This window comes from Momordica charantia (genome assembly GCF_013281855.1).
Source record: "Momordica charantia cultivar OHB3-1 chromosome 5 unlocalized genomic scaffold, Mcharantia_2.0 BLBB01000005.1, whole genome shotgun sequence".
Lineage (NCBI taxonomy): Eukaryota > Viridiplantae > Streptophyta > Magnoliopsida > Cucurbitales > Cucurbitaceae > Momordica > Momordica charantia.
In genome coordinates this window covers 2,090,922-2,114,545 of record NW_028275163.1, presented here as the reverse complement: position 1 = coordinate 2,114,545, position 23,624 = coordinate 2,090,922, and the positions used below count along the sequence as shown (strand labels likewise).

Sequence of the window (23,624 nt, the reverse complement as noted above, 5' to 3'; positions counted from 1 at the left end):
AGCAGTATGTGAGTATAATTCAATTAGCTAAGACATGAAAATTATTATACGAGGTTGATACGATATGTCTATTTATTTATTATTATTATTTATTGTTGGATGTAAATTCAAAATATACCTACTTTACTCTGTATAGATTTGAAATGTTTTACAATTTCTCTCTTATATATTCTGCGTAAAATTACCGATTTACCCTTCACATCTTGGATATAGATTTGGAATATTTTACAATTTCTTTCTTATATACTTTTAATAGTGTAATATTACTAGTCACATCTCACTTAGTCAGAATTAACTCCAATAATTTTTTGGTGCAAATAACATATTGTTATTATTTTGTTGTTGTGTCCATTAAAAAAATTATAAAAGATGCAAATAATTGTGCAGCTTAATCATTTTCCTTCCGTGGCCTCATTGGAGCAAGAGGAAACATACAGAAACCGCATAATATCTAATATTACTTATTGTAATTACATAATATATTACACTAAAGTAGAAACTTATCCTGACCAAAAATATATTTTATCCTATATTAAAAATTTATTTTAAGACTATTCTACTTCAGCTTTTACAATTTGATTAAAATAATTAGAAAAATGCTTCTAAAATAGAAAAAGAAAATTAATAAAGGTCATCTAAGATGCATGACATCTTTTTTTCTTTTCTCCAAATATTTAAAACTTTCGGACTCGGTTATTTTTTTCTTTCTCGCTCGTCTCTTCTCTCTCATCTCAATATATAAATAGAAATTCAGCGCACCAGTCTTTTAAACATTAACTGCCTTGGTTCCACTTCAAGAAGCGTCGCGGGCAGCTGCTTCTCGCGTTGACGGCCATGTACTCCGAAGCTCAAGCTCAGGTACCTTCACTCTCTCGAGCGTGTGCGGTTTTCTTGAAAATCGTTTAATCTGAAGATAATTGCGGAGAGACTGATTCATTTTCTCACTCGAAATCATTAGGAAATGTAGTAAGATGTTGATCGTGCATCTGTTTTTGTTGTAGCAGAAAAGCTCTGACGATTCGTCGACGTCTTCGAAGCTGGTTCTTTATTCTTTCTGGCAGAGCTCCTGCTCGTGGCGTGTTCGCTTTGCGTTGAATCTCAAAGGTATTTCTTCTTCTTTGAGTTTATTGGGAAAATTTTCTTCGATTTTGAAGTACGGATGAATTGGAGTCTGATTTGTCGTAGAACGCTTAGTAATCTTGTTTTAGTTGAGTCTAATTAGCTGACGCGAGGATTGTGATAGTAAATCAAATGAATGAAGAATTCGAGTTTGAATTTCTGTTACTCTCGGTTGTCCTATGAAGATTGTGATAGTAAATAAAACGAATGAAGAGTTGGAGTTTGAAGTACCGAAGATCAGTTCGAGTTTCACTTGTCGCAAAACGCACAATAATCTTGTGTAAATTGATTCTAAGCTGACACGAAGATTGTGATGATAGATCAAGCGAATGAAAGTTGTGGAACTTGATCCTTTTTTTTAACAGATGTTTTACGATTGTTGCTTAGGGCTTTCTTACGAGTACAGAGCAGTAAACCTTGGGAGAGGAGAACACTTAAGTCCAGGTAAATCTCTAGATTGATGTGTGTTTGTGCTAATTTATAGAATCAAAAAAAGGCTGAACAACTTTCTGCTTCCGAGATGCAGATTTTGAGCGCCTAAATCCACTTAAATATGTTCCTATATTAGTAGATGGTCCAGTGGTAGTTTCGGACTCTTACGCGATATTTCTGGTAAGGTTTAAAGAAAAGGGAGATGAGTCAGTTCAAGTCTGTGACGAAGAACAACGAACTTCTGAATTGGCCGTAGTGGCCTGGCAAATGCCTATTCAGAAGATTTTTTATTCTCACGGACTTGAATCTACGAGTTATTCTTTTCTCATGCCCAAGTTTTGATCCCCTGTTGCTCTTATCATAAATTGTCCTTGTAACATCATTGCAATTTTATTGCTATTCTTTAGTATTTGGAAGAGAAGTATCCACAGAAGGCGCTGCTGCCTGCTGATCTTCATTCAAAATGTCTGAATCTGCAAGTAAGATCAGTAGTGGTTAGCTACAAATCGAGAGGTTTAAAAGAGCTCTCTCGATCTATAAAAATGTCTTTCTAGCATTAAACTTCTCGTTCTTACTGTACTCCGATCCTGCATGTCTACAGTTTATTTTTAATATGTGCTTCTCCACATTATCAAGTCCACTGGCTGTATTAAAATTTTGAGGAACATTAAATTTTTCATCGCATATATGATATGAGATCCTAATTTCTATGTTTTGAGTCCATACGGAAGACATAGTTCGAACGGCATTGGATTATGCTTGCATCAGTTAGATGGTTACTTTTAGTTTGTAATCTGTTTACACAAGAGCCTTATTTTTATCTCTTTTGAAAATTGAGCAGCAAAATCTGGTATTCTGTGCCAACAAAAATTCATTAGTAACATAGTTTGGTTAAATGTGTTTCAATATGTTGATAGAGAAATTATTTTGCAGGTGGCAAGTATCGTCAGCTCAAGCATACAACCTCTTCAAATGATAGGACTGCTGGTAGATTTTGTCTGCATGTGATTTATTTGCACTTTGTGTGTTTCCCATGTATCTGAATTTAATGTTCAAATTATTTTTAGAAAACTATGGAGGAAAAATTTGGTCTAGAAGAACAACTACCATGGGCTCAGTCTAATATAGAAAAAGGTTTCAAGGGTAAGTTTGTGGAAGTTTATTTCGTGAAGTTCTTCGGTGTTCATTGTCGTAATTATGCGTGGAAACAATATACCGTTCAAAGGAATATTGAGTACACTATACAGTAACACTGCTCGTGGCACTGAATCAATATTAGAAAGTGCAATCCAGCAATTGTAATGGTTCTCAATTTTGCATCTGTTGTGTATTACAGCTCTTGAGAAACTACTGCAGGGCTTTTCTGGCCGATATGCCTTTGGAGATGAAGTATATATGGTATGTTTCAGAATATTCTCGATCCTATTGCTACGGATAATGATTTAGATTTCATCTTTTTTTAGTACAACAAATACGGAGACGAGGGATTGAACCTCCATCCTCCAGGAGATGAATAAGGTTCCAACCATTGAGCTAAGCTTATGTTGGCGATTCTCCATCTTATTTTAGAATTAAGTTTTACACGTGTAATTTTCCTAATTTGTTATACCTTTTTTGGAATTTTCATCATCATGGTTTTAATCTTGTCTTGCCACATGCAGGGTGATGTATTTTTGGCCCCTCAGATTTCAGTTGCTATTGGGAGGTACAACATTGACATGGTATCGTATTTTCTCCACAATTATGACATTCTGTTTTAACTGCACACCTTTCTTTTAAAGCCTGGCATAGACTATGCAATGTTTCTTTAAAAAAAATAGAGAATACGGATTGCCTGCAGCTGGGGCACCCCTTTTTAAATGACTAAATTACCAAGTAATTTCATGAGATTAAGATTACGAAATTTACTAATTAGTTTTTGTAAGAAAAAAACCACTTAAACCATATTATTTTCCTATCAAGTTTTTGAAAATTTTCAATTACCTTTATAAAAAAAAATGAAGAAACAAAGCACCAAGCACATTGTTTGTTAATTAAAACAATTTGATAGCACCTTCTCGGCACAGAGGTATTAGAGGTTGAAAATTTGAAGTTCTAATATAAATTTTCTTGTGTGCGCTTTGCAGAAATCGTTAGGTATGTAAATTGTAATGTAACCACCTCCATCTCTAGATGTAACTTAGTTTCGAGCCAACATGAACTTAGCTCAACGGTATTGACACCTATCTCACAACCATTTCGAATCCCCCTATCCCACTTGTACTAAAAAAACAAAAACAAAAGCAAACTTTGTTTCCAAATATTAATATCTTAGCTGGGCCTTGCATTTGCAGCCACACATGCATTTACACTTTCTTTCCATTCTCTCTCCCGTATAACAAATTTCCGCTGTTCCATGCTGCAGTCCAAGTTTCCTGTTCTAGCGAGGATTTACGAAGCTTACAAGACGTTACCGGAATTCCAAGCCTCGTCACCAGAAAGGCAACCCGACGCCTTTCATTAGGTGACTTGTTGTCTCAATATTTTACTAATACATCACAACTTCCACTTCATATTAGTTCCTTGCGTGAAATAAATGGACGGAGAAAGGAAAGAGAAAAAAAAAACATTTCTTAATTATTGAGCACTAATATTTTATCTGTTCTTCCAACAAGATATAAAGAGCTGTCAATACGAAGATGAACTCAACATGATGACTAAATTTATTGATGCTTCCGTGAACTTAATTTTTCTCCAAGTCTCTCCCATTTCCATTTAACTTCCTTTTGGATCTCTAGTGTTTATTAAAATTTGTAAAAATCTCTTTTAGGAGGTAATTGGTGACGAAAGATTTAACTTCTTGATGTAGTAGGAAATGCGACTCTGGTATCAACAGCCCGTCTAGCTCAGTTGGTAGAGCGCAAGGCTCTTAACCTTGTGGTCGTGGGTTCGAGCCCCACGGTGGGCGAAGGTAATTTTTTTCCCTTTTTCTTACCATATTTGATTCTGGCCTTTTTTAATAGTATAAATATAACAACGATAATTTATTATTTAGAAAAGGAACGTAATTTAGTGGAACGGTAGAGGTCGAGTCATGGGACTTTTTTAAAACCGTCGGAATAAGTCTTGGAAAGAACCGCTGGATTTTGGTCCTCTTTGCAAAGATTTTTTTTCCCAATGCTGTTCTGGTTTACTGATTTACTAGACTTTTTCTACCAAAAAAAAAAAAAAAAAACTGATTTGACAAATGAAATTAGGGATGAAAGAGATTGAATTCAAAAGTTGGGTCTTTACAGCAATTAGTCTTTATCAAATGTTTTTTATATATAAAAAAACGTTATTTATATATTATGTAGGAGAGGTTTTTCCCACTGCATTTGGAAGAGGAAGCTATTGGATTTTCAAACTTCTAATTTTCTAATATAGATACTTAGAAAAGTAATATATTGCAATTAGTGATGAGAGAATTTAAGTTCCTGGTTGGTTCTTTACACCAATTAGTTTTTTTCACCTTTGCAAATACTTTTCCAAAAGCTTTTTGGCCTAATGATTTACTAGAGTTATAGTTATTCTTTAAAGTTACCTTTATAAATGAAATTGGGGTCTTAGAGATGAGAGAATTTAAATTCATAGTTCACACCAATTAGTTTTTATCAAATGTTTTTCTGGTATAAAGGATTTACATAGATTCTTACCGGTCAGCAGACTATAAAAAAAAAACGATGATTTTTAATTTTTTTTGAAAAATAGAAAAAAAAAATTGTGTTTCTCTTTGTAAAAGAAAGTTTTAATGGTGGTCATATGACCCGTAAGCATTTAAGTATTTTTTCTTATATAAATTGTAGGATAGTTTTTCCCACCATTGAACTGGGGACACTTGGATTTTTAAATTTCTAAATATCTAATACAGGTATTTTGGAAAACAACGTAATAAAATGTTATAATTCTATAAACAACTATATTTTAAAAAAGTTTTGCAATTACTTTTTAGTTTGGCACTTTATGTTTCTGTCGTTGGATGGAATCGTGTATCATTATTTTTGTAATTCAAATTGGGTTGCTCAAGTTCATAGGGTTTGACTAATTAAAAAAATTTCTTAACCACAAATACTTATATATATTTTCTCATTTAGTTTCATTTAGCCCTATAATCTTTTAGGGTTAATTTAATCATCCATTAATATTTGAAAAATTAGAGTAAAATAGTTTGATATTATTTCTCCTAAATAACATACAACATATATTTACTATTTTTAATTCAATATAAAAAATACGCAAATCTTTAAAGATTATGGTGCATCGGAAAATCCATTCGACATATAACCAGTTTTATTTATTTAAGGGGAAAAGTAGTTCTATTTATTGAATTGGCCAGCATAAAAAACACGCACAATATTAAAACAGCCCAAATGGAATTTTGTAGAAGTGGAGACCATTTTTCGTATTTCCTTCCAAATTGATTCAAACCCAATATAAGTGAGGTTAGATTATGAATCTCTTCGTATGAATTTAGGATATAAACTTATTAACCCATGAAATGTCATTCAATAACTATTTTTTACAGATAATTTTTAAGCCTTGTTTGTTAAGAATTTTATTTTATTTTCTATTTTTAATAGTTATAAAAACATCGTATACATGGTTTTTTTTTTCTGGCTTTAGTTTTTCACATTTAAAATCTTAACCAAATTTCAAGAATATACAACATCCCTAGAAACCACTTTTTATAATCCTTGTTTTCGCAATTTTTGGTTTTTGGTTTTTTTTTAAATTATTTTGGTTTGCTTACTTTTAATTTTTGTTTTTGAAAATGTAAAAGCAAAACGTGTCTGATACTGTTTTCTACCACTTTTTTAAAAGTCTAAGATAGAGAATCAGACAGAAGTTTAAAGTTAATTAAAGATAAAGAAAGAGATTTAAAGTTAATGAAAGGTAGAGAATCTATGTTTGAGGGATAAAGGTATGGTGAGGAGAGACATACTTTTGCAAACATAAACCTACTTTAAAATTTTTAAGATTTCCTTATAATTTCAAAAATGATTTTCAAAACATTAAAATGAGAGTTGAATTTGTGCTCCAAAAATGAAAAATGAAAAACCAAAAACCTAGAAGAAGATAAGATGCTTGCTATACATCCGAATTTTATAAATTTAGCTGTGATTTCAAAAAATAATTCGAAAGTAGAATAACAAAAGAAAGAAGGGTTAGTAAACAAACTTTTTTAAAATAGGAAACAAAAAAACAAATACATCGGGTCTTAATATTTGGAGTATGCTCATTAAGAGAAAAAAATTATAAAAATAGATGTTCAATAAATTACCGTGTATAGAAACATAAAGACAGTGGATGATAAATGAATCTAGTGACTAAGCTCAAATTTATCTAACTAGATTTTTTTAAATTAAACAAATTCACAACTCAAAGGGTTGAAATGGGTGGTTTAATAACCATTTTGGTTAGGAGTGTTTGATAACTATTTTGCTTTTTATTTTCACTTTTAAAAAATATGCTTATTTTTGTACAAATTTATTGGTAAGTTTTCACCTTTTGAAAAATATATTTGAATTCTTAGCAAAAGTTTAAAACAAACAAGTTTTTTAAAACTATATAATTTTTTTTTCAAATTTGACCTAGATTTTGAAAATGTTTATAATAACTATATAACAAAACAAATGAACCAAATAAGTGAAAGTAATATTTCTAAGCTTAATTTTTGAAAACAGAAAATCAAAAAGAAATGTTTATCAAATGGAGTGTTTCACTCATGTGTTTCTTTATTTTGTTATCTTATTTTTAAAAAATGTTTTTAAAACTTAAGCCTAAATTTGAAAACTAAAAAAAAAAAAACATTCTTAAACACTCGGTTTTTTTTTTCAAAACTTAGCTAAGATGTCGAATGTGTTCTTTAAGAAAGGTGAAAAACACACTTTAAAGAATAAGAAAGGTGAAAAACACACTTAAAAAGTTAAAGTGGAAAGAGACATGCATAGTTTTTAAAAATTAAAAATTAAAAACAAAATGATTTTCGTTCATATATTAGGCCCAAAGAAGCTCTTAGCTCAACCAAATCCAATGAATGCAAATGAAATACCTATTATAACACCATCAATTTTTATACAAATAAGACAAAAGTCATGTAGTTATGAAATTTGAAGAAGCGTGATGCCAAACTTAAAACCTCACCACTTAAAGTCGAAAAGACAGAATAAAAACAAAACAAAACCAAATCATCACTCCAATCACATAGGCATCATCAACTGTACCTCCCCGCAAACACTGGTAATTTAATAAATATCTCATTGCTAAATGCCAACATCTTTTTTTAACCATAAGGTAATTTAAAATCTAAAACTTATTCCTTTTCCCTCGTTTTACGTATTTAGAAAAAAAAAAAGTTTTAGTTTCAAAAAACATCTCTCGCTCATTCTCTGGCTGAAAACCGACTCATCAGTGTGTTACTAAAGACGCTCTAATGTCAAAGAGGTCGAATAATCTTACCTGTCAGATTCGGCAGCAGCTGTTGACGACAGTGACTTCCCACTTCCAGTATGAAATTAGATAACTTTGCAAGAAAATCACTTGATATGCCAAATCAGGAGCTCCCACCCAAAGTTACTTTTTATCTTTTAGCCCACAGATCCGTTTGCAAATTTAACTCAGTAACGGTGCTGCCCATAGCTTTACTTTCTTGTCCACACTCGCAGTAGCCAAAACCATTACCTTTTTATCTCCTATTTAAAAAGATATAAAGCGGCATTTATATAAACAGCATAGAATAAAATATATATTTTCAAACATAGTCGAAAGTTCAAAATTCTACAAAAGAGAAATAGTCTAATCTAAAATAATCTACAATGAACTCTAATATAAAGTAAAACACACCTACATGAGTTTTACATTTATGCTGTATAGTAATTTAGGATTCAGTAAAACAAGTTTTAAGTGTTTTGATATATTTGTTTAGTATCATATTTGACAATTAAATTTCAATTTAAAAAATTGTTCAATATATTTATAAACTAGTAATAGATACCAACTAAATATTTAGTTCAATCTAAAATAACATGGTAAAAATGTTGCTTTCATAATTTCCACTATTTAAAATTTAAATCACAGAATTCCCAATTTAAAAAAGAAAAAAAATCTGCCAAGAATTCAAAATTCAGATTGCCAACCAAATAGGCCCTTACATTTTCCAAAATAGGCAGTGGTATGACTAAACATGAATTTTTAAGTGGAAAAATATGTTATAGTTTTGTATATTTCAAATATGGTTAATATGTGTATGGAAGTACTGTTGGGAGTTGTAATTTATGTAGTTCAAGAAAGAAAAAAGAAATCTCTTTTTATTTGTCTTTTATCCTCGATTCTTTACTGTTATATTCCTATGATTTCAAATCAAGCTGAGATGAAGGTCAATAATACCTATGTAATAATTCTTTTTAACAAATAACATAATAAAATAATGTATTTTAATTTAAACATGTCATCACTCGTATAAACTTTTTTTTATATATAAGAAAAAAAAAGATATTATGTAGGCTATGAATGTAATATCATATTTTTAGTTTGTTATTTTGAAATTCTATCATTTTATGTACTTGATATTTCCATCTGTTAGTAGGGAAAGGAGATAATTAAGAAGGCAAAGGGAGAAGAGAAGAGTTTTTACCTGATGGAATAGCCTTAGGCGCCCACGATATCCATGTGATGTCACCTGCATAATCAGGAAGTGGAGTGGTCAGCTGAAATTTACAAGTTCCAAAGAAAATGAACTACGTTACTGTAAACAAAACTAATCCAATTCCTAAATTTCACTGAAATTCGACAAGGCTTTTACAAAATTTATGTACGGCATGAAATCAAAAGTTATATTTTATCAAAAATAAAATATGCTCAACATTATTGAACTGCACGTAACAGGCAGAATAATCTCATTGGAAGCCGAACTTTCATTGAGAAAGTTGAAAGAAACAAGGGCGTACGAAAAGCCAACCCCTCAACAGAAGTCCAAACAAACCAACGGACTTGAATCCAAAATAATAAAACCTTACTAATAAGTACAAAGCAGTTTGCTAACCGAGACCAATTAAGAGGTACCAAATCTAACGACCTCTCCCGCCTCTCTGTAGGATTAGCTTCACCACCCCTCTAAAAATTTTACCATAAACCCCCGAAATAAAACCATGATGTAGCTGACATTTACACCCTAATGAGATGTGATACTCGGCAATCATCATCCTTGTGTATTTAGAGAAGAATGAAAGAAACTATAGGAATTTCATTGAAAGGAAAAACGAGACAGTCATCAGACAACCATTCATAAAACTTGTCCAAATATACGAAAACAACCTAACAAAGCGACTGAAGATGTTGGAATAAGCAAACATGTGGCTTCGGATCCAATCAGTTTCTAGATCAGGTAATCAGCTTCCTAGTAAGGGAAGTTCAAACAAAACTTATAGGAAACTGACTGACCTGATTTAGATTCGTAATTGCTTATTGTAATCAAAAGTTTCACATTATGGGAAACTCTTCATACAATGTAGTTCTGTGAATTTTCTTAACGATTCTTAATACACATAGTAATAATATGGGACGACTGCATTTTAGGAGGTAATACTTTAAATGATATACTTCTCCAACCGGAAATTTTGATAAAGAAAAACTATATATATACTATGTGCTTCTTCCAAAAGGTGTATCTGAAATTTGTAAACCGAAGGTCTGTAATGTGTAGCTAAAACACTAAAAATTTTGAAAAGCGTTTCACAAATCAAAAGCACTATTGAAAAATGTTTCCGAACACAATACGAATCTTGTTTTACACACATACACATGAGAAGGGGAGAGAGAAATAATTCATCTTCTTTAACAATCAATATAATGTAGAGCCTAATAGCGGGGAAGAAAAAAAAATGGTAATAGTTTAGGCTTATACATACCATCATGAGCTTTCTCAGCTGTGTCTAGAACCTTTCCAGTTTCAACACATAACCACTGCAGTGTGGAACCATGCGTTGTTGCCAATATCTTTCCATCGGGAGATAGACTGAGACGATCATAATGCAACGTAGTACCATTTGAATCATGCAATGGAATGGGGAACACCTTGAGGGTTTTTGGATCCTCGTCGAGATGATACCGCACTTCAAAGAAGAAAGCAAACATAGATATAAAAAACATCAGTCACTTAAAGTCAACTTATCATCTGGGTTAACATGAGACATAAAGAAATCACAAATCATGAAGTTAAAGGTAAAAGAATGTGCAATGTTACAGCACCACGGCAATAAATTGAGCATGGAAATTACTTGATTGATAGTTGCTGAATTTGTATTTTAATTTCCTAGTCTTACTTGTTAGATGAGTGTTCTTTTTTCTTTTTTCATAGAAGCAGAGGACTTTCCATTTAAGAAGTGAAAAGTTACAACAGAAGGGACCAGCTCCAATTGACATGAATCATGAGAAGGGAATAGTTGCAGAGACCTTTTCAGAGACACCAACTACAGGTTATAAAACTAATTAGATGAGGAGATCAAACACGGGCGGGGGATCGAACCATCGATCTTAGGGTGGGCAACATATACTACAATATTTTATTCAATTACAGAAACCAACATTTGTGTATATATTAGCTCAATCATATGAAATTAAGAGAGATGACAAGGAGAATAAGGATAAATAACGACTAATCAAATGGCTGATTTCAACTAATTAAACTAGTTAATCTACAATACATGAACGGGTGTTTTACAAATGGGAAATACCGACTAGCTAGCTTTACATACCATTGATGTTCCAAATTCTCATTGAACCATCCTTTGATGCAGTAATGATTTGCTCTGAATTTGGGGTAAAACATAACCAAGTCACTGCACTCTAGACATAAGAAATAAAATGTTAAGTGAGAAGGAAATTAAAATCATCAAAAAGAAATTTCAGAAGCTGCAGATCCTAAAAGCGATAATGGTATTACTGGAAACCAAACTCAAACTCAAAGCATAGCAAGTGCCACAGAGTATCTTTAGTATCAACTCATGACAAGAAGATTTCATGTGAATTTCATGGTATTAAAGCTGCGAGTACTATCATTTTCAACAAGTCTAGGAGAAATTTTATGCAGCTAAATGGGAAGAATAAGAGTAATAAAACAAGAGCGGAAGTGTAACATTGAAAACAGATAGACAGTCATATAATGTTTTCTATTAGATCTAACCAAATCACATCTCATAAATTTCAAAAACTATCTAAAGAACAACCTTGTGTCCTTTCAGCTGCATGACCCTTAAAACCTCCTTAACTGAACCATCTTTTGAGTAGACGATCTCCCATACCTGCCAAAAACAACATATTAATGAGAAACATCAACGAGTAGTCTTATTGATCGAAGATATACGTAAAATCAGGTATTTGTAAGACAATGCCAACATTGTGGTAATAATTTCTTTTCACAATTACATTGAAATGACTACAAGAAATAAAATTATGTATCATGAGCTAGAATGATTCTTGAAGCAAATGTTATTCACATTCACTTGTATATCCTTTGTATGGAGATAAGAACATGTAATACTATTTTAGTACACATAAATGATCTCATGTCACAAAGAAATGTATCTCAAAGCGATGCTTAAAACATGCCCTACATGCTAATGTTTTGCCTTCAAAGGTATTGTACAATTATTCACTTAGGGACCATGACTAAAATATAAAATTGCAGATAAATCTAGAGAAAAGGAAATTCTCAGTATTAAATATGTAATTGCCAGATCAACTCACCTTCACGTCTGCAGTAAAAGCAGCTGCCGCAATAAAACGTCCATTTGGTGACAAAGTAGCCATGGTATTTTTCAATTGATTAGTGTCAACATCACCCACAAGCTTTCCCGTTTTTGCATGCCAGAGTCTAATATCAGTCTCTATAAAACATTTTTCTTATATTAGTAAAGAACTTCTACGTAAGAAATAACTATGATAAAGAAATGCAGTAAACTATTGATTAGATTCCTCTACACATACAAGATATCAAAAAGCTACTTTCAGCAACCAATTTAACATTTCCAATCATTTGGTCATGATTTAGCACATAGGCAGAATAATGTTTTTTTAGAGATTTTATTAATACTCATGGATACCATTGCAAGTTTGAAATAGCCCTCAGATGTCCCAGAATTCATTGTCTGACAAGGAGCACATTCAACACGGTAACAATGTATTGACAAACTTCGAAAGAACCACAACCATGATGTAGTTTTTAAATCTCCAAAAAGAAGAGTTTAAGCAAATGATAGAGTCTGATAAAAGAAAGTATAACATTGTTCATGTGCCAAGTGCTTGGTTGTTGCATGGTAAATGTTAACGTACCTTCTGAACATGAAGCCACAATCGTACTCCCATCGGCACTGCCATAACTAGCAGTTGCACCTACTAAGGTCAGAACAGATTTTTTATCATGCACCTTATGCTGTTCCCACTTGATTTCAGGGAGAGGGAGCTTGGGTTGCTGCTTAGTTTCACCCGAAGCTTTGGGTTTTTCTTCTCCATACATGTACAAAGAAGAACCAGCAAGACCTTGAGAGGCTACAATGACTGAGGTTGCATCGTCAGCAAATGCAACTGCAATTGGATGACCTCCAGCAGGCAAATTAATTCGCAAGAACCTGCAGAAATATTAACGATGACTAAATAATGTGCGAAAAATCAAAATATGCATTATTAGCACTCAGATGATATACACATATGATTCACATTTGAAATATGGATTTACATACTTGAAACTTTTACTTGATGCATCATCCAGCTTGAATACTCTGATCACTCCATCACCACAGGCTGTTATAGCAATATATAAGACAATATCAGAGAATGGGAGATAGAAAAAAGATTCTTCAACATTTTATATTGAAATGAAGCATTGATCAATAAACAACGTATGTTAACTATGATAAAACTGTGAAATAGATAAATATTTTCATCTCAGTAAGTGCTGAATAAATTATATTTTCTACTTCCAGAAGCTAAAACTCCAATAGATATTAGATTTAGATGCCATGGTTTAGAAATGAATTCCCACACTTATTATTTCCAAGTAGAGCAATAAGAAAAGGGGACAGAATATATTAACACCTAAAACTTTGTCTACAGAAAACAAAACCAATGTACAAAAAATGACAACGGTAATCATTCGTGTGCAAAATAACCAGAAATAGATCTGCAGTTCTTTTCATATCTGAAAACATATTGGAAATTAACTCTCTGAATTTAAGTATTAAGACGTAATAGCATGGGAAGTTTTGTTGATAACAAGTGAGAGATGCATATTTGCCATGAAGTGGAGAAAAAGCATCAAACCAGTACAGCATGAAATATGACTTGAGTACAAATGTTCAGTTCTATATACATGAATCATGGATGAACCAACAAAAACCACTAAAATCCAAACACGGATCAGGAGAACAGAGAATTATGTAGAACACGTTACTTAGTACATAAGTAGGATGAGAAGCAAATGAAATCACCAACAGTTAAGAAAATGCGTTTAGTATTGAGAACACCTATCTAATCAAATGAAACACGTTCAATCCAGTGAACGAACTAGAAAAGGATACATATGCAAACAAAACTTAATATATTTAACTTGACTAAAGATCTGCATGGAAATAATTTTTTACTGAAGACATTGCAACTGAATTTTGAGCCATAACCGTAAAACGGAGCCAGGGTACAACATTCACATTCGTGGCTTTCACTTTCCATCTCATAGCATAATAACGATGGCAGCAAAAAAGATCGTTTGATATAGCACGTTACCGGTCGCTAAACTACTTCCATCCGAGGAGAAGCATAATCCAGTCACAGAATCTCCATGTCCTTTCAATGTGTTCAAATCCAACGGATGATGTTTCTTGTTTTGATCCTACATTCGACAAACAAAAAAGGAAAGGCTGAGCATAGGAGAATTATCAAAGCTGTCCAATGCATCATGCATATAACATATGGAGTTGCAACATTATAATTCGAACACAACATTATTCTCTTCAGCTGGCATTAGATTCAAGAAGAGAAAATGCTGGCCGTAAGTACACTTTTAAAAATTGAGCTCAATGCAGTATGAAGATCGAGATAGTTCATATGACTCTAGCAATGAATTTTTACTGAAATGTTAGCAGAATATCGCGACGATTCTCGCATATTTCGTTAGACAAAGAAGATGTGACTCGAGAAAATAATTAAACGACGATCATTTGACATAATCCGCGTGCGTCCAGCTGAGAATTAACCAAAAGTAAACGATGATTGATAGAGAATTCAAAATTAAGCACATTCGTGATACGAACGATGATCGATAGAGAATTCAAATTTTCATTCCAGCGTACTTGCTGTTCCGAAACTTAGCATCCGAAGAAGTAGCCAGACCTAGATAATCTAACACGAAATTTTGTGCACTGAACAATACAGAACAAAATTGCGAGAGTTTCGTTCTCGTTTCGTGCAGTTTCTCAGGAAACAGACGAACCTTATCGGAGGAATGAGAGTGAGACTTGGAGTGAGGCTTCTTAGTCTGAGGTGGCTTCTGTTGCTTCTTCGGATCCGATGGAAGCTCTGGATGCGAAATGGTTTGGACTTCGGATCTTCGCTTGCGGAAGTAGCTGCCGAAGAAAACAATGGCAATTAGGGCACCGATGATCACCGAAACAACCGGAATTATCAGAGCAGAATCCATTGGTGAAATGCAGAGAAGTAGCAACGAAGACGAAGAATTTGATGATGGACTTCGAGAGAAATGACGCTGAGAGGAAGACGGGATATAAATAGGGGGAAGAAAAGATTATTCGAGAACAAAATTTATATATATAAATATATTTTATAAAACAAATTATATAATTTTCATAAAAAAGCTTCAAAAAAAGTAAAACATAACAAAAGAAGACAGAAATAGCAGTGGTTGTTTTTATGTACTATTTTTGTTTATTATGTTTTAAATAAAATTTGATCTAAATATGTAGTGCTGTAATTATTATTAATATAAAAGAAGAGAAAAATATATATACAAGTAATGAAACATGTTTAAATTATAAAACAGAACAATTTTAGAAAATCGATTTGTAAAATAACTTTAAAAATAAATCCACCAAACTCATAATACCAATTTCTATAAATATATAAGCATATTTGAGTTATAAATTTTTATGGTATTGTTTAAGAAATTAAATCCGTTTATATGATTATATCTTGTATTTGATAATTTAATGTTTTTCATCTCATTGATTATACAACCTTTTTATCTCAATGTTCAGTATAGAATGTATTATTTAAAATAAAGTGTTAGATAAATTAAGACAGATAAATGTATATAGTAGTGTTTCTTTTTTTTATAGGATCCAATTGCTGTGAACAACATAAAATTCTCATTTAGACTCTTCGTAGTGAAATATAGGAGATATTTTATCCCCATCACCTAAATAGGATGGAGATGAAGATCAGAGACGGAGAAGATGTCTCTTACCCAGCCTAGCTATCAATCCTTCCTACCTTCTTCCCTTCCTCTACCTCTCAAAATTTCCTTCCTCTCTCCCTTCAGCCCGTCCCGCCTCACCTTGATAGTACTCCTATAGTCCTACTACAAATTTAACATCTTTTCGATTTTCTAAATAATAGAAAAATATAAATTTTTTTTATGCATTTCTCTCTTCTACCCATCAAATTTTTAGAAATTGTTAGAGTATTGTTCCTATAATTTTATTATATCTCACAAATATTCTTTAAAATATTTGTTTTACCTATAAAGATTTGTTTCACATATATGCCAAAGCAGGCATATTTTAACAGTAATTGGCATATCCCTACAACAAGAGGTTGTAAGTTCGAATTCCCTCCCTAACATTTTGTACTATAAAAAAAAGATCTCACAAAGTCGGTCAAATAGAAAGCACAAATTCACGGTTAAGTAAATATGAAGGGTGAAACAAAGATGATGTGTGAGATTTGATCATCCATATAGATTAAAATAGCTCAAGTTATCGATAGTTTCGTAGTTCAATATCTAGTTTAGGTACATGAACTATTGAATTTTTAGGTTTGAATTATTTTTTTTATCTTTTAACTTAAAAAATTTATATGTTTATTCCATAAACCTTTAAAAAAAACAATATTTATATTTGTATCCTAAGTGTAAAAGACAAAAAATATATATATTTCTCTATTATAATTTATTCATTTCTAATATATGCTTAGCTAAAACTTACCTCAATTAACTTACATGACACACCATGAATTCGTACATTGATACCTTTCTCTCGTAATTACATTATTCACATGTCTTACAAAATAAAAAGCATTTAAAGTGAGTAAACAAAATTCAATAATCAGTCTCATAGTTACATATAAAATTTTATGGAAAGCCGTATAACGTATTCGGTGAAAGTAGTATGTACGGCTTGAAGGGCTTTCATATCTTCCAACATCACCCTATAATATGGGGTCAAAAAGCCAAAACCAATAGGTATCATTTTATTTATGGTTTCTTTAAGCGTTACAATCTATAGATTCTCGTCCTTATTTGGTAACATATTTTTCATGATCAATAAATCACATAACATATAATAATAGTTCTCTATGGACCCATTCTTTTAAAAACTACTTCTTTTTATGTATATTGTATCGAGCCTAACTCAACAAATGAGACGCTTTATTATCATCCCTCTTATTTAAGGTTTAATTTATTTATATTCATAAATAATCTATTTTCAAAAGATTTTAAAAAATATATAAATATATACATTATACAGCATATAAGAGATTGAGATTCAAATTTACTAACTATAAGGAAGAAACATTAATATTTAATTAACTGATTCTACTCGAGTTAGTATAATTATCATGACACAAAAATAAGAAAATAGTATTTTTTTTTAGTTGTACAACAGCATCGATTGTTTTTAAATCATCCCATCTCGAATCTTAAAAACAATGTTATAAATAGAAATATAAAACCATTTTAAAGAATAGCCATCAAATCAAGTCACATATTTGTTTTACACGGTCCAAACTTTAATATATAATAAGAAATAAGTAATACTTGGCATAGCTTATTATATAATAAATACAAATTAGCGATGCATTGAATTTGGGAAACCAATGAGGGAGACCCTTTGAATCAAATAATGTATTTATTCATATTTTCTTTAATTGTTTATTAAGATTGAAGGATGTTGACCATTATTCTATCAAAATAACGTGTTTGGCACGAAATATGGATTTTTTATTTTTTATTTTTTATCTTTTTAGGATTGAAATGTTTTGTAATTTACGAATGAATAGAAAAATACTAATATTTATTGGTAAACTTTCAATTTTTATGTAAACCCCACCAACTAAAACATGTTTGAAAGTTTATAGACTAGGATATAATAAATCTAAAATATGAGATCTAATCCAACATGTTAAACCAATACTTTTATAAAAATAAAAATAAATATTATCAGATAAAAAATGAACACGTCAAAAGGCCAGTCAAGTCACAAGGGCCTAGTCGAGAAATTACCAACCTAGCACGAGCTAGCACATTAGAAAGAATCTGAACACACCGACGACAACAAAGTCGAGGTGCTCCTAAAAATTATGTACAATAGACAATGATATCTTATTAGTGGAGACCAAGACGCACATGACATTTATGTATACTTCATCCATACAATTGACATCAACAATAAATATAAAAAGATATAAAAAAGTAAAGTTATAATTTATTATAGTTATTCACAAGTTTCATTTGTCAAGGAGGAATAACCATATATATATTATAAATTTTTGTTAGGTCAATTATCTGCGCACGTTTTAAATTTGTGAATATTACGAAACACAATTATTTGAATTTTTTAACTAGAATTAGGGAATAAAAAATAATTTGACAAAACTTCATATTATATTTTAGGATTTGAAAGAAAAAATAGATTGCTGTCTGAGATTTATTTATTATTTTTGAAACATTTTGTGAGATTTGTTCTAACTTCTACCTTTCTAGATATGAAGATAATGTAATGTTTGAACGTAATGAATGACCTAACAGCTGATCTTCGTTATTCCATTCCACCTACTCTTTTAATAGAAAAATAAAAAATAAAAAAGCAAGAAATAAAATTAAAAAAGAAAAAGAAAAAATAAATAAAAATTTAATTTTTCGCCGTGGAATCCAGACCCCATCCCATCTTCTCCTGGCCGATACGCTAAATTCGATCTCGTCGCTCTTAAATTTGCAGTCTCCGGGAAAGCGAAACACTGAAAACAACACGAAAATCTTTGGGTTTCCCACTGACTTTCGTTTTCGTTTTCCGTTCTGTTTTTGTTTTTCCTCCGAACTGGAGGAGCCCAGCTGATTCTCCAGATTTCCCAGATCACGACGAGGGCTCCGTCGGAAGTCGCCGCCGGAACCGGAGGCGTTTCGGCTTCGAGAAATTATCCGGCGAGTTATTTCGGTTATTCCTCCGAGTTATGCATAGATCTGGGCCGGCGATGGCTTGGAATGTCTTCAAGTTTTGTACGGCCTTGCGAGGTCTCGGTTCGATCATGATCCTTCTGGTTCTTGGGGTTGTCGGCGTCACGTATTACGCCGTCGTTTTGACGAACTACGGCCCCGCCCTCTACGACGGCGGCCTCGATTCTCTCATTGCGCTTGCCGTTTTGATCTCCTTCCATGGTTTGGTAAGCTGCGATCGTTTGGCTTTAATTTCGCCTTTTTAAGCATTTGATTCGTATTTCTTTATTTGGAATTTGTTATTGCCTGATTGTTGTTCTTGTGCTACTATATAAATGACATAGCGCTTTGTTTCGCTTGGTTTCTGTCGTTTTTTTCACTTTAATATTCTCTGTTGGACTAAATGTTACAGTCAATTTGTCTTTATTTATCTCCAAATTCTATTCGTTAAATATTTGATAAAGTAGAGTGTTATTTGTGGGGTAAAGATCGTCATTCTATATATACAATTGCTTGTTCCTGTGGAAATTCAGGAACAACTTTTGCTCTCATAAATTTCTGAAAAGGTTTCATTTCACTCTCCTATCTCTCTCTTCATTTGATTTGATATTGGGTTCTGTGGATTGAAATGTTGAGAAATAGTGAAGGGGTTAGGTTAGAAGTTGTTTGAATTTTTGTATTTGGTTGAGGATTTAGAGTTCAGAAAATGAAAAAAACAAGTTGTTTGATGCTATGCAGTTGGTGATGCTGTTATGGAGTTACTTTTCTGTTGTTTTGACTGACCCGGGTTGTGTGCCACCGAATTGGAGACCCGCTGTCGATGAAGAAAGGGCGGAAGGCGACCCGTTGAATACAATGGAGTTTAGTATTTTGCATCCCGAGCAATCAAGTCAAAGGATACGGTATTGTCGAAAATGCAATCAGCTGAAACCACCTCGCTGCCATCATTGTTCTGTTTGTGAGTAGCTGCACTTGTTGGTCACTTCGGATATTCCTGTTAAATAATCGTCGAATCTTCTGTTGTCTCCTTCTTGGCTGCGTAATTTACATTTTTGCCTGAAATTTTTTCCTTTTTCAGGTGGGCGATGTGTGCTGAAGATGGACCATCACTGCGTGTGGGTCGTCAATTGTGTTGGAGCACTGAATTACAAGTACTTCCTTTTGTTTCTGGTATGTTTTCTCTTACTTTGAATTAAAGATGTTCTTTTACATTTTTTGTCATTTAGTTAGTGTTTTTCCATCATTAACTTATTAAAGATAATTGGATACATGCCTTTATCTAAGCATTTTATTAGTGAAATATAGGACTATAAATGCTAGAAAATGGCAATTGGCTCGAGTGAAATAGGAGTGTAGTTATTGATGGGAACACGAAAGACAATCGTGTTGTTGACCTTTTACTCCTGTTTTCCTCACTTTAAATACTTGATTTACCCGTTGTACGGAGAACCAGGCGCTTTAGAGGATTTCATACCTGTTGGCTTATCGTGTCGTTTTTGTTTATTTGATTTGATCAGTTGCATCACTGTCATGGAATTAATGAAGCATAAGTTGTTTATCTTTGACTAAATTATAATCATGGTGGAGTTTTGATCTAACAACTGTATTTCTTCTCTTACAATGAAATGTTGTTGAAATTTCTCAGAGATCATGATTTTACTATTTTTAAGCATATCGAAAATAGAGAAGGAGAATCTTCTGTTTTCCATTAGCGTGACTGCTCTGCTCGAATTCTCTTGATTCTCCAAAAGAAGGAATTGTTAAATTATCAATTATTGTTTGTTGATCCCTTCTTCTATTCTGGTGCAGCTGTACACATTTCTAGAGACAAGTCTCGTGACTTTGTCGTTGCTACCGCATTTTGTCGCATTCTTTAGTGAAGGAGAGATACCCGGAACACCTAGTACCCTTGCTACAACCTTTATTGCCTTCGGTAAGCTTAATGAGCATTCCTTTTAGCCTTTCAACTAGTAGCTTTAATGAGTTTCTGACTATTGCTTCTTCACTCAGTCTTGAATCTGGCATTTGCGTTGAGTGTTATGGGGTTCCTGATCATGCACATATCTCTGGTGGCTGCAAATACTACAACAATTGAGGTATCATCTGTCATAAATTTAGTTTGGGACTATAAAAATATCTGAAAACCGAGATGTCGTTCTGGAGCTGTTTTGGGAAACAAGATTTTGCTTTTGTTTCCAAATCTGGTTTGACATCACCATTTACGTGCCTGATTTTTCAGATGAAATTTCGGGATCACGAGAACAATAGGGATAGTTGAGTTGAGCTACTAAATTTTTTCTTAACATGTTGGTTGGAAGGAACTAAAATGCTGAACTCTCGAAATCAAAAAGATTTGAACACTTAAAAATACTTACGAAATCTCGTTTCTCCAGGCTTATGAGAAGAAAACAACTCCTAAATGGCGGTACGACCTGGGTCGGAGGAAAAACTTTGAACAGGTTTGTCAAATAACGAATGGAAATTTTGTTTCCATACTGTTCTCGTCTGAAGAATCAAATATCGAATCTATTACAAAATTCGTATTGTTAAAATTTCTTACATTACCTCGCTAGCAATTTGATGTTCTGCAACTGCATAACATAGGTGTTCGGAATGGACAAGCGTTACTGGTTGATCCCAGCTTATTCAGAAGAAGATTTGCGACGAATGCCAGTGCTTCAAGGTCTCGAATACCCATCGAAGCCCGAGTTAGAATCTCAAGAGTTCTAGGAAGCCCTCAAGTGAACCTGCATAACTTCGTCGTCGTGTAAGGGAAATATGGACTCCCCAACCAAACCAAACACGATCCTCGGCCATCTCTCTGAAATAACATCTTGATCTTACTGCTAATTCTAGCTCAACTGCATGCGTTCCTACTGGCCTATAAAGCGAGCGAGAGAAGGAAAGGGGCGTCATACAATGAAGCAGATCGGGGAGTGGATTATCAATGGGTTTTAAGGTAGTAGGGTTAGCTTGAGTTCATTACTTGTTCTAAAATAACATATTTTCGGAACGGTCGAGAACCTCGGGATATCAATGGGGTAAATGGCAATGTTTTCAAAGTGTGTAAGCTGCGTTTCCCTGTAACCCTTTGTTTCTAAGTTGATGATACCACAGGTGACGGGCAACCTCTGAGCCAGCCTTCTCTTGTTCTGCTTTTTTATTCCTCATCAAATTATATGCTTAATGTGCAGTTTCTGCCTTTGTAAACAGTTTCTTTTCGATCGGATTTTGGCCAAAATCGATGTCGAGTTGATATGACTTCTCGATATCGAGATCAAATTTCTTGAAAACTTTACTGAATTGAAGTGACAATTTTTGAACAGACAAAACTGACCACTCCATTCCCTGGGGAAGTTGGGTATTCATTGGGCTAATCTGGATATTTTACCTATTTTCGGAACTGAAACGAAGATTCAAGGATTTTCTCTAACTTAGTCAAGTCTGGGCTCTCGAACAAAATCATCAAAATCTATTGCAAATGAATTGATTGATGGGTATGTTTAAACAAATTTAGTCAATTTTCAATTTTAAAATTTTAATATCATCAAAAGACTAACTGTACTGGATTGGGGTTCTAGAGTTTATCTTCATTTTCCATATATACCCCCGGACGGGAGCGCTATCGTATTAATTTGCCCCTCTAAAATAGCTTCCCGTAGGATGGAAATTATAAATATAAAAGGAGAAAAAAACCTGTAATTTTCGAACTGCCTCCTATTTCACCCATTAATTTCAAACAATCAATTAGTGGATCCGATTTAAAACACATGTTAAATATTTGTAAAGGAAGAGATAAATTTGATATTGGAAAGGTCAAAGCAATTGGCATAAAAAAAATTTGATGTTGGAAAGTCTAAATTTTTATGACCAATTTTCGAATTATGAAAAATGATGAATTACATCAACTTAAAAGTTGTGTAGTCTTTATTTAAATTGTGCAAAATAATCGGTTACAGAGACTCAAATTTTAGTATATAGTATGAATGATGAGTTCTATAAACTCTCCAGTTACTCCCGTTACTCTTGGGATGTAGTACTTCAATTAGTAAATTCATAAACCAAGACAAATAAGCTCTTGTATGAAATATAAACTCGCCTCACAAAACATAGAACAATCACTTAAAATAAAAGCCTTAATAAAGAGTATAGTAGCAAATATGAACATAGTTCAGCGGTTAAAATATCTTGTTCATTCCTTAAGGTCGAAAGTTCAATCCTTATTCTCTTGCTGTAGTTAAAAAAAAAAACAAAATAATAATAATAATAATAAATGCAGGAGTAGTCTAAGAATATATAAATAAAATGATAAAATGGTAAAATTTTTATGGCCAAATGAGTTGCTATTAGTATGTTAGAAAAAATTTGAAATAAATATATCATACTCACCTAAGATGTTAATAATTTTTAGGTTAATATATTATGAGGTTCGAAATATGTGTCCATCTATGCATTTTAAAAGGAACCCTTTTAAATTCTGAAATTTATAAAATAATTATAAATAGTCCTTAAATATAGTAAATTACGGATCGTATATTACTAATTTAAAATATATATATATATATATATATATTTTATTATGATTGGAATTTTCATTTCTTTCCCTGTTATCATTCCT

At 32.5% G+C, this 23,624-nt stretch overlaps 3 protein-coding genes and 1 non-coding gene across 16 annotated transcripts; 3 read left to right on the top strand and 1 right to left on the bottom strand.

Moving 5' to 3' along the window:
* Positions 1-698: 698 nt before the first annotated feature.
* LOC111016056 (glutathione S-transferase zeta class) lies at positions 699-9,304 on the top strand. 13 transcript variants are annotated; one of them, XR_015790829.1, is made up of 12 exons: positions 700-858; positions 1,002-1,104; positions 1,507-1,563; positions 1,646-1,731; positions 1,959-2,030; positions 2,485-2,538; positions 2,619-2,694; positions 2,888-2,949; positions 3,213-3,272; positions 3,956-4,054; positions 4,403-4,501; positions 9,155-9,304. XR_015790829.1 is itself a non-coding variant. In XM_088123986.1 (11 exons), the coding sequence occupies exons 1-9, from the start codon at positions 835-837 to the stop codon at positions 3,066-3,068; spliced, it is 588 nt and encodes a 195-aa protein (XP_087980112.1). In that variant the 5' UTR covers positions 699-834; the 3' UTR covers position 3,069; positions 3,213-3,256; positions 3,956-4,000. The 13 variants fall into 13 exon arrangements, 7 of the variants coding, with proteins under 7 accessions (XP_087980112.1, XP_087980110.1, XP_087980111.1 ...); XR_015790828.1 differs by having other exon boundaries at positions 4,400-4,501; XR_015790832.1 differs by lacking the exon at positions 9,155-9,304 and having other exon boundaries at positions 699-858; positions 3,213-3,256; positions 4,403-6,013.
* TRNAK-CUU (transfer RNA lysine (anticodon CUU)) lies at positions 4,426-4,498 on the top strand. Its single transcript has one exon. It is a non-coding gene; the product is annotated as a tRNA-Lys (tRNA).
* LOC111016054 (Transducin/WD40 repeat-like superfamily protein) lies at positions 7,604-15,346 on the bottom strand. The gene is made up of 10 exons (XM_022291319.2): positions 15,050-15,346; positions 14,344-14,449; positions 13,305-13,365; positions 12,898-13,193; positions 12,313-12,452; positions 11,793-11,867; positions 11,322-11,412; positions 10,476-10,679; positions 9,203-9,247; positions 7,604-8,261 (listed from the first exon to the last, which is right to left on the bottom strand). The coding sequence occupies exons 1-10, from the start codon at positions 15,254-15,256 to the stop codon at positions 8,182-8,184; spliced, it is 1,305 nt and encodes a 434-aa protein (XP_022147011.1). The 5' UTR covers positions 15,257-15,346; the 3' UTR covers positions 7,604-8,181.
* A 3,358-nt stretch (positions 15,347-18,704) lies between these two features.
* LOC111016113 (DHHC-type zinc finger family protein) lies at positions 18,705-22,218 on the top strand. The gene is made up of 7 exons (XM_022291399.2): positions 18,705-19,233; positions 19,745-19,964; positions 20,085-20,176; positions 20,816-20,939; positions 21,017-21,102; positions 21,400-21,465; positions 21,611-22,218. The coding sequence occupies exons 1-7, from the start codon at positions 19,024-19,026 to the stop codon at positions 21,734-21,736; spliced, it is 924 nt and encodes a 307-aa protein (XP_022147091.1). The 5' UTR covers positions 18,705-19,023; the 3' UTR covers positions 21,737-22,218.
* Positions 22,219-23,624: the final 1,406 nt, after the last annotated feature.

Bases quoted from the DNA above. Each gene is read 5' to 3' on its own strand.
- LOC111016056 (XM_022291322.2), top strand. From the start codon at position 835: ATGTACTCCGAAGCTCAAGCTCAG. The intron at 1,732-1,958 runs GTAAGGTTTAAA...GCTATTCTTTAG, and splicing joins ACTCTTACGCGATATTTCTG to TATTTGGAAGAGAAGTATCC. The intron at 2,539-2,618 runs GTAGATTTTGTC...AATTATTTTTAG, and splicing joins TTCAAATGATAGGACTGCTG to AAAACTATGGAGGAAAAATT.
- LOC111016113 (XM_022291399.2), top strand. From the start codon at position 19,024: ATGCATAGATCTGGGCCGGCGATGGCTTGGAATGTCTTCAAGTTTTGT. The intron at 20,177-20,815 runs GTATGTTTTCTC...ATTCTGGTGCAG, and splicing joins AGTACTTCCTTTTGTTTCTG to CTGTACACATTTCTAGAGAC. The intron at 21,466-21,610 runs GTTTGTCAAATA...TGCATAACATAG, and splicing joins GGAGGAAAAACTTTGAACAG to GTGTTCGGAATGGACAAGCG.
- LOC111016054 (XM_022291319.2), bottom strand. From the start codon at position 15,256: ATGGATTCTGCTCTGATAATTCCGGTTGTTTCGGTGATCATCGGTGCC. The intron at 13,366-14,343 runs GTAACGTGCTAT...TTGCTATAACAG, and splicing joins TGGAAGTAGTTTAGCGACCG to CCTGTGGTGATGGAGTGATC. The intron at 8,262-9,202 runs GTAAAAACTCTT...CTTTTTAAATAG, and splicing joins GCCTAAGGCTATTCCATCAG to GAGATAAAAAGGTAATGGTT.